Source organism: Molothrus aeneus, chromosome 30, assembly GCF_037042795.1.
Source record: "Molothrus aeneus isolate 106 chromosome 30, BPBGC_Maene_1.0, whole genome shotgun sequence".
Taxonomy (NCBI): Eukaryota; Metazoa; Chordata; class Aves; order Passeriformes; family Icteridae; genus Molothrus; species Molothrus aeneus.
Window position 1 is genome coordinate 1,601,133 of NC_089675.1, and position 17,293 is coordinate 1,618,425.

At 58.5% G+C, this 17,293-nt stretch overlaps 1 protein-coding gene across 2 annotated transcripts; it reads right to left on the reverse strand.

Moving 5' to 3' along the window:
• Nucleotides 1–830: 830 nt before the first annotated feature.
• PAN2 (poly(A) specific ribonuclease subunit PAN2) lies at nucleotides 831–16,183 on the reverse strand. Of its 2 annotated transcripts, none has more exons than XM_066567639.1 (26): nucleotides 16,119–16,183; nucleotides 14,838–15,124; nucleotides 13,728–13,897; nucleotides 12,729–12,849; nucleotides 12,005–12,082; nucleotides 11,643–11,910; nucleotides 10,234–10,576; nucleotides 9,256–9,352; nucleotides 8,669–8,788; nucleotides 8,457–8,576; nucleotides 8,251–8,379; nucleotides 7,942–8,141; nucleotides 7,486–7,625; nucleotides 7,117–7,223; nucleotides 6,646–6,744; nucleotides 6,168–6,244; nucleotides 5,535–5,676; nucleotides 5,158–5,295; nucleotides 4,551–4,610; nucleotides 4,378–4,468; nucleotides 4,124–4,281; nucleotides 3,856–3,999; nucleotides 3,020–3,199; nucleotides 1,878–1,971; nucleotides 1,598–1,795; nucleotides 831–1,114 (listed from the first exon to the last, which is right to left on the reverse strand). In XM_066567639.1, exons 2-26 carry the CDS (start codon nucleotides 15,108–15,110, stop codon nucleotides 1,080–1,082), a joined length of 3,582 nt encoding a protein of 1,193 aa, XP_066423736.1. In that variant the 5' UTR covers nucleotides 15,111–15,124; nucleotides 16,119–16,183; the 3' UTR covers nucleotides 831–1,079. The 2 variants fall into 2 exon arrangements, with proteins under 2 accessions (XP_066423736.1, XP_066423735.1); XM_066567638.1 differs by having other exon boundaries at nucleotides 7,486–7,628.
• Nucleotides 16,184–17,293: the final 1,110 nt, after the last annotated feature.

Here is a 17,293-nt window from a genome sequence, read left to right on the forward strand (position 1 = left end):
CGCCGCGGGTCACGGCAGCTCGGAGCGGGAAGCGGCGGAGCCGGAGCGGGCGGCGGAGCCGGTCGGACCGGTCAGACCAGAAGGGGCGGCACTGAGAGCCGCGGCGGGGCCGTTCCGCGAGCAGGCGGTGCCGAGGGCAGCCCCGGACGGACGCCGAGGGCCCCGCCGTTGCCAGGGCCCGGCCGCGTGGCGCTCGGCCCCGAGTGGGCGGGGCCTGCCGTGACTCCGCCCGCTGGAGCGGTCTGGTCACGCCCCCTCCCCGGCTCAGCCGCGACCCGGGACCGGGACTGGGATCGGGTTGGTCCCGCCGTGCCCCCGGTTTGAGTCCCGGACCGCGTTTGGGTCCTGGTCCGTCCTGCTGTGGTCCCGGTCCTTCCCGCCGTGCCCCCGGTCTGAGCCCCGGACCGAGCCTGAGCCGAGTCCGTCCTGCTGTGCCCCCGGTCCGGTCCCGGTCCGTTCTGCCATACCCCCGGTCCGGTCTCGGTCCGTCCCGTCGTGCCCCCGGTCTGAGCACCGACCCGAACCTTGTCCTTCCTGCCGTGCTCCCGGTGCTGGTCCCGTTCCGAGCCCCGTTCCAGTGATTCCTGCCGTGGTGTCCCCGGTGCCAGCCCCGGATTGGCTCCTCCGCACCACGTCCCCGCTCCCAGCCCCGGTCCCGGTGATTCCCGCCGTGTCCCCGGTACCAGCCCCGCTCCCTGCTCTGTGCCCGATCCGGGACCTTCCCGGTCCCGGTCCGGTTCCTCCGTGCCGTGCTCCCAACCCCAGCCCCGATCCTTTGTGCCGTGCCCCAGTCCCGGTGCCGCCCCCCGGAGCCAAGGAGGACACGGTCGCACGGGGGTCCGAGGCTGCTTTATGAGGGCGCCCGGTCCGGCGGGCGAGCGGGGCGGGGGTCGGGCAGTGCTTCCCGGTACCGGCAGGGAAAGGCAGGGGAGCCCCGGGGCGCCGGGCCCGGGGCGGGGTCGGGCGGGTCGGGGACAGCCCCGGGCCCGCTGCTGGTTCCAGTTCCACGCTCTGTGTCCGGTCTGCTCCCGGTGCCGTGTCCGGTCTGCTCCCGGCGCTGCTCCTCGCGGGGGATCCGGTCACAGGGCCAGCACCGGCGGGAACACGGCCCCGTCTGGGGGGACACCGCGGTGACAGGGGACATGGGGACATGGGGACATGGCAGGGGAGAGGGGACACCGGGAGGGGAGAGGGGACACCGGGAGGGAGGACACGACAGGGGGGACAGGGGACACGGGGATGAGAGAGGAGACATAGGGAGAGAGGGGACACTGCAGTGGCAGGGGACACTGGGGGGAGAGGGGACACAGGGACATGGCAGGGGGAGAGGGGACATGAACGTGAGGGGACACGGGGAAGGGAGAGAGGACACTGGGGGTGAGAGGAGACACTGGGGTGACAGGGGGACAGCAGGAGGGGAGAGGGGACACTGCCGGGGGAGAGGGGACACGGGGACATGGCAGGGGAGAGGGGACACTGGGGTGACAGGGGACACCGGGGGGAGAGGGGACACAGGGGTGAGAAAGGACATTGGGGTGAGAGGGGACACGGGGAGGGGACAGGGGACATGGAGGAGGGGACAGCGGTGCCATCTTACGCTTGGGGCTGCTCTGGCTGTCGGGCTCGGGCACCTTCCAGTCCAGCTTTCGGCCCTTCTCGTAGAGCCCCTTGAGCACCTTGCGGAACTCCTCGGGCTCCGCGCCCTGCGGGCTCAGCTCCAGGTACTTGCGGTAGAGCTGCAGCGCCGTCCGCGCGTCCTCGATGCTGTCGTGGGTCTCCCCCTGGATCTTCAGGTCTGCGGGGACACCCCCGGATCAGCGGCGGGACCCTCCGGGAGGGCCCCGCCCCTTCCCGGATCCCGGAGCTGCGGTACCGACCCAGGAAGTACCAGGCGAGGAAGCGCAGGGAGATCATCCTCTTCCTCGGGATGTGGAACAGGTACACGGTGTCGATCACCTGGTCCTTGGGCACCTGGGGGAGTGGCACGGAAATAAATATTTTATTAAAAAATCATTCCGTTAGGATGTTTTTCTCCTGAGAAGAAGAGAGGCCTCAGAAATTAAATGTAAGCAATAATTATCTGATGCTGTGGAATGCAACAGGTGCATCTTTGATTGGTCTCAATTTGATTAATTTAATTAATGGCCAATCACAGTCCAGCTGTCTCGGACTCAATGAGAGTCACAAAATTTTATTATCATTCCATTATTTTCCTTTCAAGCCTTCTGATGAAATCCTTTCTTCTATTCTTTTAGTATAATTGATATATTTTAATATAATATATGATATATTAATATAATTATGATGTATTTTAATATATATCAGAAAATAATAAATCAGCCTTCTGAAATATGGAGTCAAGATTCTTGTCTCTTCTTTCTCGTCTCTTCTATTCTTTTAGTATAATTTTAATATAATATATATTACATATTTAATATAATATTTATATATATTTATTATATATATTAAATATATAGTATATATATTTATTATATATTTTTAATATAATATATATAATAAAATAATAAATCTGCCTTTCTGAAACATGGAGTCAAGATTCTCATCTCTTCTTTCTCGTCTCTTCTATTCTTTTAGAACAGTTTTAATCTAATATATATTCTATATATATTATATATAAATATATAAATAATATATAAATATATATAAGATATAAATAATAATATGTATTATTTATAATAATTTTCTACAATATATAATAACATAATATAATGTATAAATATATATTAAATAAATATAATATATATTTAATAGATTATATTAATTATATATTATATATTATATATATTAAATATATAGATTTATTCTATATGTTTAATATAATATATATCATAAAATAATAAATCTGCCTTTCTGAAACAAGATTCCCATCACTTCCCCTGTTGGGGTTGCCTGCAAATTCCCCAGGGGAGGGGACAGGGTCCTGCTGCAGGGTTAGAGACCCCTCCCAGCCCCACCCCAGCCGCCCACCGTGGCCAGGGAGAGGGGGTCAGGTTGTCACCATCAGGTTGATGACACGGAAATCCTTCTGCAGCCCGTGGCCCACGAACTTGACTCCCACATCGATGAGGAAACGCAGCTTCAGGTAGGTGGATTTGAGGGTGGTCAGGTGCTTGGAGGAGATCTTGGCATCCAAATCTCCTGGCTTGATCCCGGAGTATTGGGTCAGGTAATCCACCACCTGTGGAGATCAGGGCACCTGGAAGGGGCTGCAGGGACCAGGGGCTCTGCCCCCTCCTCAATTCCCCTCTCAGCACCCTGGGGAGGGGGCTGGTGGTGTAGGACAACAGCCCCAGGTGGCCATGGAGGACATGGGAGTGCAGGTGAGGTCACCAGAGGGCACAGGGGAACACCCAGGTGTCCATGGAGAGCACCCAGGAGTCCATGGAGAGCACCCAGGTGTCCATGGAGAGCACCCAGGTGGGTGGGTGTCTGAGTGAGGTCACCATGGAAGACACAGGAGTGCAGGTAAGGTCACCAAGAGGGACTAAGGAGTGCCTGGAGAGCAGCCAGGTGTCCATAAGGGTGCACCCAGCTGTCCATGGGGAGCACACAGGTGTCCAGATGTGGTCACCATAGAGGACAGAGGAGTTCATGGGGAGCACCAAAGTGTCCAGGTGAGGTCACCATGGAGAACCCAGAGTTGTCCAAGTGAGGTCACCACAGAGAACACACAGGAGCCCAGATGAAGACACCATGGAGAACCCAGAGTTGTCCAAGTGAGGTCACCATGGAGAGCACACACATACCCAGATGAGGTCACTGTCACCTGCAGAGCAGGCCCATGTCCCTCCTGGTGGCCTGGAGAGCAGCGTGAGGCCACCTGGACCCCCATACCTGTTCCTGGGTGGAGATGTAGTCGTCAATGAAGGGCACACCCTCGTTGGGACCCTGCCCACGCACGCAGGTGATCCGGGCCACCGACATCTGGCTGGGCTTGATGGTGGACTTGGTGCCATCACTGCGCAGCTCGGCCTCCTCCTGCCACCAAGGACGGGACACGTGGTGACCAACAGCCCCAGAGGGTGACAGGGGACACAGGGAGGGGAGAGGGGCCATCCCTGCTCCCTGTCCCTTCGTCCCTTTATCCCCAGAGCTCCCCCACCTCGTTGAGCGTGACGAACTCGGCGTCCAACCCCACCAGGTCTCCAGCTTGGGGCATCTCGTTGAGCATCAGGGGGATGAAGGTGGCGTGGCACTTGCGCTGCTTGCGGGCCAGGGACGCCTCAGCCAGGAGCACGCTGGCCTCGATGGGGTTCTTGACTGTGCAGGGAAAGGGGAAGGAGCTCAGTGGTGCCACCACGGCGGCGCCACCGCCACCACTTCCACGTCCCTCCCGGGGAGGGGGGGGGCACTCACTGACGAGGTTGTACTTGGAGTTGAGGTTCCTCCTGGCATAGTAGAGGATGGCTGGAACCTTCCAGCTCATGTCAAACTGCACAGCTTCGCACTGTGGCGGGGGAGAGGGGACGCTCAGGGACAGCCCTGGTGGCTCCACGCTCCACGAGCAGCGGAGTCACCTCGGCGCTCACCTTGTCCACAGGCTCGATGAGGAAGTCGTTGAAGAGGTACCACTGCTGGTGAGTGACTCCCTGAAGGGGGGGAAAAAGCACAAGCAGTGACTCCTCTGCCTGCTTACCAGGGAAAGGAGGGTGTGACTGTGCCATGTGGGAACCCCCGCCCTTCCTGGGACACCGTGGGGAAATCCCTGCTGCCCTGGGTGGTGACAAAGGACGAGAAAGGATTGGGCTGGACGGGCTCTGGGCTCTGCCCAGCTCCTGAGCAAAACTCCAGGGAGATGCAAGAGATAAGAGACAGGGATGGAGACTTGACACACTCTGGGAACTCCTGTCTTGGGCATCTCCAGCAGAAACCAGGACTGCCCAGACCAGCCCTTTCCTCGGGAAGGGAGATGACGTCCCTGCCCTTACCTGGAAGTACAAGGACAAGCTGGCACCGTGCCCGTGGCCAGGAGGAACCAGCTTGAATGGGTGTGGGAAGAAGATTTCTTCAACCCTTCCCTCCCCCTGAGGGGCCCCAGCAGCTCTTGGCACGTTCAGCCCAAGCCCTCCACACTTGGCTGGGAGATCTCAGAATGAGATGGCAGATCTGCCTGGTGGGGGCCCAGCAGGGTCTCACCTCCTTGCGTTGGTGGTAGGTCTCTCCCACCTTGATGTGCCCCACCAGGCTGCCCCCAGTGCGGGAATCCAGGATGTGGACAACGGTGGCCATGAGGTCGTAGACGTACACGGACTCGGGGTCGTCTGTTGGGCTCAGCTGAGGGAGGAATTAGGAATGCCTGAGCCCCCCCCCCTCCCCAAACCACCATTTTTGGACATTTCCGTGCTCCCCTGAGCTATCTCCTCATCATCTCTCAGCAGAAAGTGGTTCTGAGGCAGCTCTGCTCCCACAGCCCCACGTGCCTCTGTCACTTCACCCACAGAATTCATCCCCGATTCTGTGACTTCACCTGTGGTGGTTCTGTCACCTCACCCACGCTGATTTTGTCACTTTACCTCATCGGTCTCACTCCAGTTGCTCACATCGAGCTCTTTGCTCTTGGTCAACCTCATCTTGATGGCGTGAGGGATCCAAATGTTCTTCAGTTCCTCCACGGAAGGATACGAATGCCCCGTGTCGGGGTTCCCCAGATCCTTCCTGCACGGGGAATCATGGAAAGCTGAGCTGGAGGGAGGAGATGTCACCCAGGCCAGATGATTTTCTGTGATTTTCTGTGATTTTCCTGAAATTTCTGTGGCAAGCTGGAGCTGGCTGGAGCAGGACTCTGGGAGAGGTGCTCAGCCAATGTGGTTTTGGGGCTTTTGTCAGTTACACAAGGGGCACAAGGTGGGTGACAAAGGGGATGTGGTGCAGGTTATCAAATTAACATTATTTACATGAGAAATATCCCAGAGAAACACCCAGGAGGTGTCACTGCTCAGAGGTGCCACCCCAGGAACAGAATCCTAGAATCCTTGAGGTTGGAAAAGCTTTCCAAGGCCATCAAGTCCAACCTCTGGCCAATCCCCAGTTTGTCACCCAGACCAGAGTGCCACAACCACTCATTCCTTGGCCACCTCCAGGGATGGTGACTCCCTGGCATGTTCAAGCTCTTTCCACGAAGAAATTCCTCCTGAATTGTCACCTACCAGTCTCCAAGAGAGATCTCCTTTCCCTTGGTGATGTCAAAGCCTCCTCTCTTCATCATGGCTTTCTGAAAGGAATACTGGCAACGAAACACAGGCAAGCATCAGCACACGGTGACAGGCCAGCCCTGGGGACACTTGGGTGACAGCCAGGCCAGGAGCAGGGAAAATATTAAATATTAAAGTTGGTGACAGGGAAAAAAAAAAACAAAGGAAAACCCAACGTCCCAAGGTGCTCCCGGGGGGGCTGGGGGAAGGACAAAGTCACTCCTGCAGTCCCTTCAGCTCTGCCACGCCAGGAGATCTCATCTTTTCCGATTCCAAAGGTACAAACCATGCCCCAGGCATGACCCAAACTGCACCAGGTCCTCAGGTGGAGGGAGAGAGGCCAGAGCCAGCGAGAGCAGAGTGAAAACCTCGGCGGGGCCGGGCACCTCAACCCCAGCGTGCCGGGACAACGGGCCCCGAGTGTCTCCCCCACCTCAGCCTGTGTCTTCCAGAAATCTGCCTCCTTGGAGCTGTTCACCTCACAGTTAATGACCAGCACGTCTGGCAGGCAGCGGATGTTCCTGGTCTGCACCTGCAGGGAAGAGGGAGAGGTGGGAATGAGAGCACAGAGAAGGGTTTGGGACATCCGAGCGGGATTTGGGACATCCGAGCGGGATTTGGGACATCTGCCACTGCCTGGGCTTCCTCCCCTGCCTGCCTGCAGTCCTGGGGGCACTTCCAGGATTGCAGAGCTGCTCCAGCAGCTCTTCTCTTGGCGGGGGGAGGTTGTTTCTCCCTGCTGAATCCTTGCCCCTGTGAGAGGAATTCACAGAGCCCAGGAAATACCAGGAACCGAATCTCTGGCATCCACTCAGGAGGTTCCCCAGTGACTCAGGGAGAAACTGCCCCACTCATGCCCCGTGTCCCACAGCCCCTCGTGCCTGTGCCCCCTTGCCAGCCTCACCGTGGGCTGGTACTTCTCACAGTTCTCACACCAGGCTTGTGTGTTCTGCTCCAAGCAGATGCTGCGCTTTAAAATTTGGGCGAACTCGTAATCCTTGGCTGGTTTTTCTGGAGGGAGAAAGGAGAATAACGTCACCTCCCCGAGCACACAAACCTTGACCAACTGAGCTCAGCCAAACCTCTGGGGTTTTCCTCGTAACCACCAACCAGAAGGTCAAGCCCCAAAAGTGTCTTTTGAAAGCCAAAAGCTCGGCTGGTTGGAAACCCACCCCTGGAGCTGAGGCAGCTCCTGGTTGTGGGTGTGCTCCAGCTGGAAAAAATCATGGATGCCAAACCCCACCCAGCTGAGGGGGCTGGGCCCTGCTGTTACCGGTGCTGTCGGGGTAGGAGAGGGTGAAGAGCAGCGTGGAGGACACACGGACAGTCTCCTTCCCACAGCGGCACATGCTGCAGTTCTCCATCTCACAACTGAACAGCTGCCCGATCACAGAGTCCCCCGAGGAGCCAAAGCTGCTGGAAAAACAGCACTGGGATCAGCAGAGATCCCTAAGTTGGGGAGCCACAGCTCCCAAAATCCTTCAGATTTAGAGGAATCAGCCATCTGAGCTGTCCCAACCTTCCAAGCCCCTCCGTAAAGCCTCAAAACAGGTTGTAGGGGGCAGAGGCTCAGCACAATGTTCAAATATGTGAAGAGCTGTAATTCCCACGGATCCCTCAAGGCATGAGTGGCAAGAGAACGTTCCAAGGGATGGGTGGGGTCTCTGGTGAGCAGTCCCCCTCCCCAGCTTGGCTCGTTCCCTGTCCCATCCCCATGGCAGGGCCTCACCTGCTGCCGGCCCCCCTGTAGGCCTGGGGTCCCTCCTGCTCTTGGGTTTCCTGGTGCAGCTGAGTCAGGATGAAGCGGTTCCAGCTCTGAATCAGCCTCCCCAGGTTCACCTTCCCCGTGGCTTCATCTGAATCTGCCAGGATCAAGCCCAGAGCCGACGCCTCCGGGATGGTGCGGAAAGCCCGCAGAAAATTGCTGCCCTGGGCATGGGGCAAGAACAATGAGAACAATGTCCCCAAGGTCAAGTGACAGGAGTTTCCATCTGCCTGCCCAGCACCACACCCTTGGGCAGCCCAGCCCAGCACAGACCTGGCAGGGATCTCCTCTGGACAAATCCAGCATGTGGAAGAGCAAGCCCAGCTCACAGCCCAAGCAGAATTCCTTCTGGCACAGGTGGTTCTGGACCAGGCAGCGAACTGGCTCCAGGAAATACAGGACCTGGGAGAGAACCAGCACTTAGGGGAGCTCTGGGGGGTCACACACAGGGGTTTGGGTGGGACTGGGGCAGCTCCCACCTGGATCATGCAGTTGCAGTAAGCGTTGGGAATGTGGGGCTCCAGCCCTGCGAACAGCGTCTTGTTGTAATGCTTGAAATCAAAATCCTCCAGCCCCAGCTTGGAGTATTTGATGGTGACCTGAGCAGAGATGTGACAGGTGAAAAAAACACCTCCCCATGCATTCTTTTCCCCATTGTGCCCCAGAGCAGCCCCCTAAGGCCAGCACCCACCTTCCTGTACTTCTTGGCCACCCTGTAGAGATGTGGCTCCTCCTCACGCCCGATCGGGGACTCGGGGACTTGGCTGAAGTTGTCAAACTCGTTGTCCATCTCCTTTAACCTGTAAGGAATCTTGGAGCGGGGAGAGAGGAGAAGGGGTGAGCAGCTGAACCCTGAGGTGGGGAGAAACCCCACAAGCAGCTCCTGGGCTTTCCTGCTTCCCTGAATGAGCAAAGGGATCCACCAGAGCACAGTGGGGCCCTCCCTGGACCTGCACCTTCCTGCTGGCAGGGATTTGTCACTGTGGGAAAGCACAGGGCAGTGTTTCCCCAAGGCTGAGGGACGTGCCATGAACCTCCCAACAGCTCAGACCTTCCCTGCTGCCCTCAGAGCCACGGAGGGATGGAGCTGGGAATTCCAACTCCATCCCTCTCCCTGCTCAGGAGAAGCTGCCACATCCAAACTCCACCTGCACCACCCTGAGGGAATGGGATGGGATTCCTGAAACCTGGGGGATCCCTCAGCACGCACAGAGCTCCATCCTCTCCCAGGCTGCAGAGTTCTACCCTCCCAAAAATGCCCCTCCTGGCAGTGGGTACCTGGTTACGGAGCTTGGTCCTGGGGTTTGGGGCGTAGCCGATGAACCCCACCTTCTTCATGGTGCGCAGGATCTCGGGATCCACCGGGGGGGCTCGCCTGGAAACACCCCCTGGCTCAGAGCAGCATCTCCCACCCACCCAAAGGGGGCTCAGGGACCCACCCTGAGGGGGTCCTGAGCATTCCCCCCTCCCCAGGTTTTCATTTTTCATCCCAATAATAGGGCAGCAGTGCTGAGCACGAGGGTTTTAGGGGTAGGAAGAGGGAAAAGGAGATTCCACAGGGGCAGAGCAGAGGCAGGATCCCACTGGGAGTGGGAGGGAGGGAGGTTGGACCATGTCCCACCATCCTCACACCTGCACAGTCACACCTCCACCACGGGAAACTCATCTGGTGTTTCCCAGGCAAGCAGGAATGATGCCTTAGGATTCAGCTTTTATATTTTTCAGACCTTGTACTGCTTCAGTGTATAACTCTACAACTCCACAGCCTGTCAGCTGCTGTTCTCTCATTTTATTTACATGAAACAATTCCTCTCTGAAACCCAAGGACACCTGACTCAAACTCCTAGAGATGTAAACAATAGTGAATTGAGGGGGGGCAAACTTGGAGTAAATAACTCCACTATCTCAGGCTGTAATTGGAGTAAATTAACTCCATTACCTGAGGCTGTAATTGGAGGAAATGCCTCCATTACCTGAGGCTGTAATTGGAGTAAGTAACTCCATTACCTGAGGCTGTAATTGGAGGATTAAACCCTGATATGTAAATGCACCAAATTTATAAAAGTGTGAAAAACTCACATCTTGGGTGTAACCTCTGTGCGACTTTACCCAAGGTGCACCCATTGAAATCCTTCAATAAAAACCTGCTTTTAATTTAATTTAATCCCTCTATCCTCTGTTTTAGGCATGAGGAAAGAGAGGGACTGTGCCAGAGTGGGAATCTGGGAATTCTTTCAGTGGGAATTTGGGAATTACCTCGGTGCTGGGGCCGAGTTGGCGGCCGGCCAGTCGGAGAGCAACGCGTCGCTGGTCAGCGGCACCGGGATCAACGACAGAGGCACCAAATCCTGGTTCCAATCCAGGTGTGGCAGCGTGTCCACCATGCAGGGCAGGGCAAAGTCGGTCTCACGGGAGTAGGCGTTGAAAGTGACCTCTGGGGAGTCAGCCCAGAGGTGGACACAGCCCTCAGAGTCACCAAAAGCCAGCGCCTGCTTGCTGGCGCTCACGTCGAAGGTCATGATGAGCGGCCCCACGGTGTTGACGTGGAAGATGTCGGCGGGGTTGGCCAGCCCGGTGGGCTCACAGAACTGGCACTGGCCTGGGGAGGAGGGAAAATGGGGAAATGTGGTGCTAGGAGTGGGTGGGAGGCAGGAGGTGATGGCACGCGGGGGGCAGGATGGTGGATGTGGGATGGCGGCGCTTGGGTGAGCGTTGTGGAGTGTCCTGGGTGGGAAGGGAACTACAAGGAGCAAAGTGCAGCTCCTGGTCCTGTGTAGGACAAGCCTAAAAGTTTCCCAGTCCCCAAATCCAAGCACCTGAGAGTGTTGTCTCTGACCTCTCAAATTATGGAACATCCTGAGCTGGATCATCAAGTCCAACTCTTGTTCTTGCATAGGACAAGCCCAAAATTTCCTCAAATCTCCAAATCCCAACACCTGAGAGTGTTGTCTCTGACCTCTCAAATTATGGAATATCCTGTGCTGAAAGGAACCCACAAGGATCATTGAGTCCAACTCCTGTTCTTGCACAGGACAAGCCCAAAATTTCTTCAAATCCCCAAATCCCAACACCTGAGAGTGTTGCCCCTGACCTCTCAAATTATGGAAAATCCTGATCTGAAAGGAACTCACAAGATCATTGAGGACAACTCCCAGCCCAGCACAGGAAAACCCCAAAAATTCTTCAAATCTCCAAATCCCAGCACCTGAGAGTGGTGTCCAAACACTCTCAAATTATGGAAAATCCTGAGATGAAAGGAACCCACAAGGATCATTGAGTCCAATGCCTGTTCTTGCACAGAACAACGCCAAAAATTCCTCAAATCTCCAAATTCCAACACCTTAGAGTGTTGTCCCTGACCTCTCATAACCCATAAACCTCATTAACCCCATAAACCCCATAACCCCAGGTTTTGGGTTAGGCTTTTCCAGATTATGGGGAGCATTCCTGACACTCCTGGATGCTCCAAACCAGGGAAGGCAGCTCAGGCTTTCCCCTGGGTAAATAAAAAACCCCAAAACGACCCCACAGCAGTGACAGGGGAAGCAGTGAGAGGTTTTGTGCTCGGACAATTTCCAAGGACAGATAAAGGGGGGAGAGAAAGATTTTAGAAATGGAATTTTAAAGAATTTTTGATAGAAATGTCACACCCAGCATGACCTCACCTGTCTGGGAGATGATGGCCAGGCGGGAGGTGTAGGTGGGGATGAAGCGCAGGAAGAAGGGGTCGATGTGGACCTGCAGGGGGGTGGTGGCCCTCATCATCCTGAGGTCATAGACCTTGAGGAAACGGTCACAGGCCAGGCCGTTCATGCGGCTGGAGAAGCCACAGGTCACCAGCAGGTTCCCGTGCACGTCAAAGTCCGACAGGCTCCCGGAGTGGGCGTCAAACTCGTGCTCCACCACGAAGGTGCGCAGGTCACGCAGGGACACCTGAGAGGGGAGGGCCTGGCTGTGGTCACCCAGGCTCTGGAGGTCTGGGAAGAGCTGAAATTTGGGGATTTTTCCCTCCCTGAACAGGGGTTACCTTGCCTGAGGTGTGGCCGCAGAAGAAGAAGCGGTTGGATTGCCTCATGATGGTGATGCCGGGCACCTCCACAGTGTACTGGGAGAGAGGTGGGGAGGGCAGAGATCAGCAAAGGGCAGGGAAGGGCAGGGATGGGAGCAGGGATGGGCAGGGATGGAGCAGGGATGGAGCAGGGATGAGCAGGGATGGGCAGGGAAAAGCAGGGAAAAGCAGGGATGGACAGGGAAAAGCAGGGATGGACAGGGAAGAGCAGGGATGGGCAGGGAAGGGAGCAGACATGGGCAGAGAAAAGCAGGGATGGACAGGGATGGAGCAGGGATGGAGCAGGGATGGAGCAGGGATGGAGCAGGGATGGAGCAGGGATGGAGCAGGGATGGAGCAGGGATGGAGCAGGGATGGAGCAGGGATGGAGCAGGGATGGAGCAGGGATGGGAGCAGGGATGGGAGCAGGGATGGGAGCAGGGATGGAGCAGGGATGGGAGCAGGGATGGGAGCAGGGATGGGAGCAGGGATGGAGCAGGGATGGGAGCAGGGATGGGAGCAGGGATGGAGCAGGGATGGGAGCAGGGATGGGAGTAGGGATGGAGCAGGGATGGGCAGAGAAAAGCAGGGATGGGCAGGGATTGAGCAGGGATGGGAGCAGGGATGCCCAGGGAAGAGCAGAGATGAGCAGGGAGGAATCCCAGAGCAAAACTCCAGGGAGCAGCCCCCAGCCCAGCCACACCTTCTGTGTCTCCTGGACAGTGTTGAGGTCCATCTCCAGCACGTGGTTCTGCAGCCCAGCCACCAGCAGGGTGTTGTTGTCCGTCAGCAGGAGGCTGTGCATGTCCTCAGATTCATCCATGCTGGGGGACAGGCAGGACACCCTGAGACCCCTGAGACCCCTGAGACACCTGAGACCCCTGAGATCCCTGAGATCCCTGGGAATCCTGAGGCTCCTGAGAGCTCAGAGACCCCTGACACACCTGAGACTCCTGAGGCTCCTGAGATCCCTGAGGCTCCTGAGACCCCTGACACCCCAGAGACCCCTGAGGCTCCTGACACCTCAGAGACTCCTGAGACCCCTAACACTCCAGAGATCCCTGACACACCTGAGACTCCAAAGACCCCTGACACCCCTGAGACCCTCAACATCCCTGAGACACCTGAGACTCCAGAAACCCCAGACACACCTGACACCCTAGAGTCCCTGACACACCTGAGACCTCCGACACCCCTAAGACTCCTGATGCACCTGAGACCCCTGCAAACCCAGAAACCCCTGACACACCTGAGATGCCTGAGATCCCTGAGACCCCTGAGACCTCTGAGACCCTGACACACCTGAGGTTCCTGAGACCCCTCTGGCAACCATGGGGTACGTGGGGAGGTGGGGGAGCTCTGGGGAGGTTCTTGAGAGGTTTGGGAGGCTCTGGAGACGTTTTGGGAAGATCTGGAGAGGTTTTGGAAGCTCTGGAGAGCTTTTGGGAAGCCGTGGAGACCCCTGACACTCCAGAGTTCCTTGAGACCCCTGAGACCCCTGAATCCCCAGAGACCCCTGACACCCCAGAGACCTCAGAGACCCCTGAGGTTCCTGAGACCCCAGAGACCTCAGAGACCCCTGACACCCCTGAGGTTCCTGCCACCCCGAGACCCCTGACACACCTGAGACCCCTGACACTCCCCACACCGCTGACACACCTGATACCCCTGCCCAGCCCCTGGAGGGGCCAGGAGCACTCACAGGTAGTCGAAAATGATGAGGCCTCCCCGGGACAGGTACTTGAGGTTGGATTTGGTGAGGAAGAGGACGCCGTTCTCCAGGCTCTGGATCTGGCGGATGTCGTCGCTGCTGTTCACCTGGAAGGAGGAGTAGCGCTCCAGAGTGGGCCCGAAGAAGGAGGTGGCGTGGCCCTGAAAGGAGAGGGGACAGGGATGTCACAACCCCATGTCCCAGTGCGTGTGACACAGCCGAGTGTTGCTTCATCCTCTGCCAGATCCTGGATTTTCCAGGTTACGGGGGCATTCCTGACACTCCAGGGAAGGCAGCTCAGGCTTTTCCCTGGATAAACAAAAAATCCCTGCATGTCCCCTCTGCCCTGAAAGCAGAGGGGACAGAGATGTCACAACTCCATGTCCTGGTGGGTGTGACACAGCTGAGCCTGACTTCATCCTCTGCCAGATCCAGGTTATGGGGGTTTTCCCCTCTAGAGCTTCCAAAACCTCTCCAGAGCTTCCCACAACCTCTCCAGAACCTCCCTAAACCTCTCCAGAGCTTCCAAAACCTTCACAATACCTTCCAGAACCTCCCAAAATTTCTCCAGAGCTCCCCAAAACCTTCTCAGAACTTCTCCATAGCTTCCCAAACCTCTCCAGAACCTCCCAAAACCTCTCCAGAGCTTCCAAAACCTCTCCAGAGCTTCCAAAGCCTTCTCAAAACCTCTCCAGAGTTTCCAAAATCTTCACAAAACCTCTCCAGAGCTCCCCAAACCTTCTGAGAACCTCTCCACAGCTTCCCAAAAGCTCTCCAGAGCTTCCAAAACCTCTCCAGATCTTCCCAAAACCTCTCCAGAGCCTTCCCAAACCTTTCCAGATCTTCTCAAACCTTCCCAAAACCTCTCCAGAGCTTCCAAAACCTCTCCAGAGCTTCCAAAACATTCCCAGATCTTCCCAAAACCTCTCCAGAGCCTTCCCAAACCTTTCCAGATCTTCTCAAACCTTCCCAAAACCTCTCCAGAACTTCCAAAACCTTCCCAGATCTTCCCAAAACCTTCCCAGATCTTCCCAAAACCTCTCCAGAGCCTTCCCAACCCTCTCCAGAGCCTCCCCAGAGCTCCCCCAGCTCCCCACGTACCCCGTGGTTGCCGACCCAGAGCATCTCCTCGTGCAGGTCGAAGTGCGCCACGGCCACGGGCACGCCGACCTCGGAGACGGCCGTGTGCAGCTCGCTGTAGATGCCCTCCATCAGGGGCACGGGGTCGGGCACCGGGAGCCCCTCCAGGGCCACCCCCTCGGGGTCCAGCTCCACCAGGTTGGGGTTCAGGTGCGGGTCCAGCACCGGCTCCAGCGCGGGGTGCAGGGGAGGAGCGAACTCGGCCAGGGAGGGGTTGAGGCCCTCGAAGTTCATGGTGGGTCCTGGACCTGGAGAGGGGGGACAGAGAGACAGGGGAGTGGGTCAGGGACAGCTGGGGGGGCTGGAACCGGGGATGGGATGGGATGGGAACTGGGATTACCAGGGAATGGGATGGGGGCAGGAATGGGGGTGAGGGGTTGAGGCCCTCGAAGTTCATGGTGGGTCCTGGAGCTGGAGAGGGGGGAGAGGGACAAGGGGTGGGTCAGGGAGAGCCAGGGGGAGCTGGAACCAGGGATGGGATGGGGGAACCGGGGATGGGACGGGGGAACCGGGCATGGGAACTGGGATCACCAGGAGTGAGGGGCAGGAACGGGGATTGAGGGGCGGGAACGGCAGCCGGGATCTCCGTTCCGGTGGTGAGGGGCAGTGCTCGGTAGGGCCTGGGATGTAAAGTTCCTGCCCCAGGGGGTGATCAGAGCCTGGGCATGGACGGGGGAAGGGGCTGGGGTGGTCCCTGGGCACCGGGCACCATCCTTGGGCACCGGACAGAGATCCCTGGGTACCGAGCAGGGGTCCCTAAGTACCAGGCAGGGGTCTCTGAGCACTGGGCACCGGGCAGGCGTCCCTGGGTACCGGGCACTGTCCCTGGGCACCGGGGACGGGTCCCAGGACACCGGGCACTGATCCCTGGGCACCGGGCAGCATCCGGGCTAACCGGGAAGCAGCCCAAGATGCCAGGCAGCCTCCCGCGGATACCGGGCAGTGCTCCCAGAGCACGGAACAACCTCCAGAGGAAGCGGGCAGTGTCCCAAGGCACCGGGCAGTGTTCTAAGGCACCGGGCAGCCAAACCGGGTCCCGCCCCGCCGCACCCCCAGGGCTCCGGGCCAGCTCCGCACTCTCCGCCTTTATCACCGCGACCCCACACCGATCTCGCCGGCGGGACCGGCGCTATCAGCGCCCGCAGTCCCAGGTGTGGTGCCGGGCGGGGCACACGGGGGGTCCCGTCCCGACCGAGCCCCGGAGCCGCCGCCAAACTCACACCCCGCCGCGCCCGCCGTTACCGAGCCGCCGCGGGCAGAGCCGCGCCGGGGCCGCGCTGCCGGGCTCGTCCCGCTGCGCCGCCGCGGCCGGGCCGGGGCCGGGGCCGCTCCCGCCGTCGCTACGGCAACCGCGCCCCTTGCCCGGTAAACCGGGGCCGCCCCGCGCCGCTGACCAATGGCAGCGCAGAGCGTCGGGGTGTTGACCAATCAGCGCCCGAGGAAGGCGGGACTATGCAGCGCGGCGGGACGGGGCGGCGCACGGGACAAAAAGGCTGCGATCGGCTGGTTCGTGGCGCGGGAGCCCCGGGGAGAGCCCCGGGGAAAGTCCCGGGACCACCGGGAACCTCTCGGAGCCCCTCGGAGCCCCAGGCGCTGCTGAGCCGTGCGGCGGCTGCGGTCTATGGGGTCCTACGCAGCGTTCCCGGTTACCTACGAGAGCCTACCGTGTGTCACGGAGCAGCCCGGGGCGTCCCACGGTGCCCGCGGGTGTCTGGCACCCCTCGGGGCCCCCAAGCGTCCCCAAGTGTGCCGCGCAGTCCTTGGCATTCCTACACAGCGTGCACGGGGGTCCCACAATGTTCCAAGGGGTCCCTCAATGTCCCCTAGGGTCCCACCGTGTCTCCAGTACCCCATGGGGTCCCCAAAGTGTCCCCAGATGCCTTTCAGTGTCCCTAAGTGTCCTTTGGTGTCCCTCAATGTCTCCCCCCGACCCCGGTGTCCCTCAGCCCCCCCGATGTCCCCAAATGTCCCCAAATGTCCCCAAGTGTCCCGGCCGTGTCTCCTCCCCGCTGCCCCCGTGCCCGGCCCATCCCCGCTGCCCGCGGCGCTCCCGGTGCCGGGGAAAGCCGGGGGCAGCCCCGGCGGGCGGGGCGGGAAGCGCCGAAGCCGCCGCCACGGAGCCGCCGAGATTGCAGCAACACCGCCCGGCCCGGCCCGGGACAACGGGGGGACAATGAGGGGACACCGAGGGGACACCACGGGGACAATCAGGGGACACTGGGGAGATACCAGTGGACACCCGGGAATACCGAGGGGACACCAAGGGGACAATGGGGTGATAACGAGGGGACACCCGGGAACACCGGGGGGACACCAAGGGGACACAGAAGGGACAACGAGGGGACACCGGGAAGATACCGGGGACACCCGGGAACACCGGGGGGACACCAAGGGGACACCGGGGAGATACCGGGGAC

What these genes read in the sequence shown, in the direction of transcription:
- PAN2 (XM_066567638.1), bottom strand. Translation starts at nt 15,110, where the DNA reads ATGAACTTCGAGGGCCTCAACCCCTCCCTGGCCGAGTTCGCTCCTCCC. An exon ending in GCGGCCACACCTCAGGCAAG is followed by an intron (nt 11,911 to 12,004) that starts GTAACCCCTGTT and finishes CTCCCCTCTCAG; the next exon opens with GTGTCCCTGCGTGACCTGCG. An exon ending in AACTCGGCCCCAGCACCGAG is followed by an intron (nt 9,353 to 10,233) that starts GTAATTCCCAAA and finishes GGGTGTTTCCAG; the next exon opens with GCGAGCCCCCCCGGTGGATC.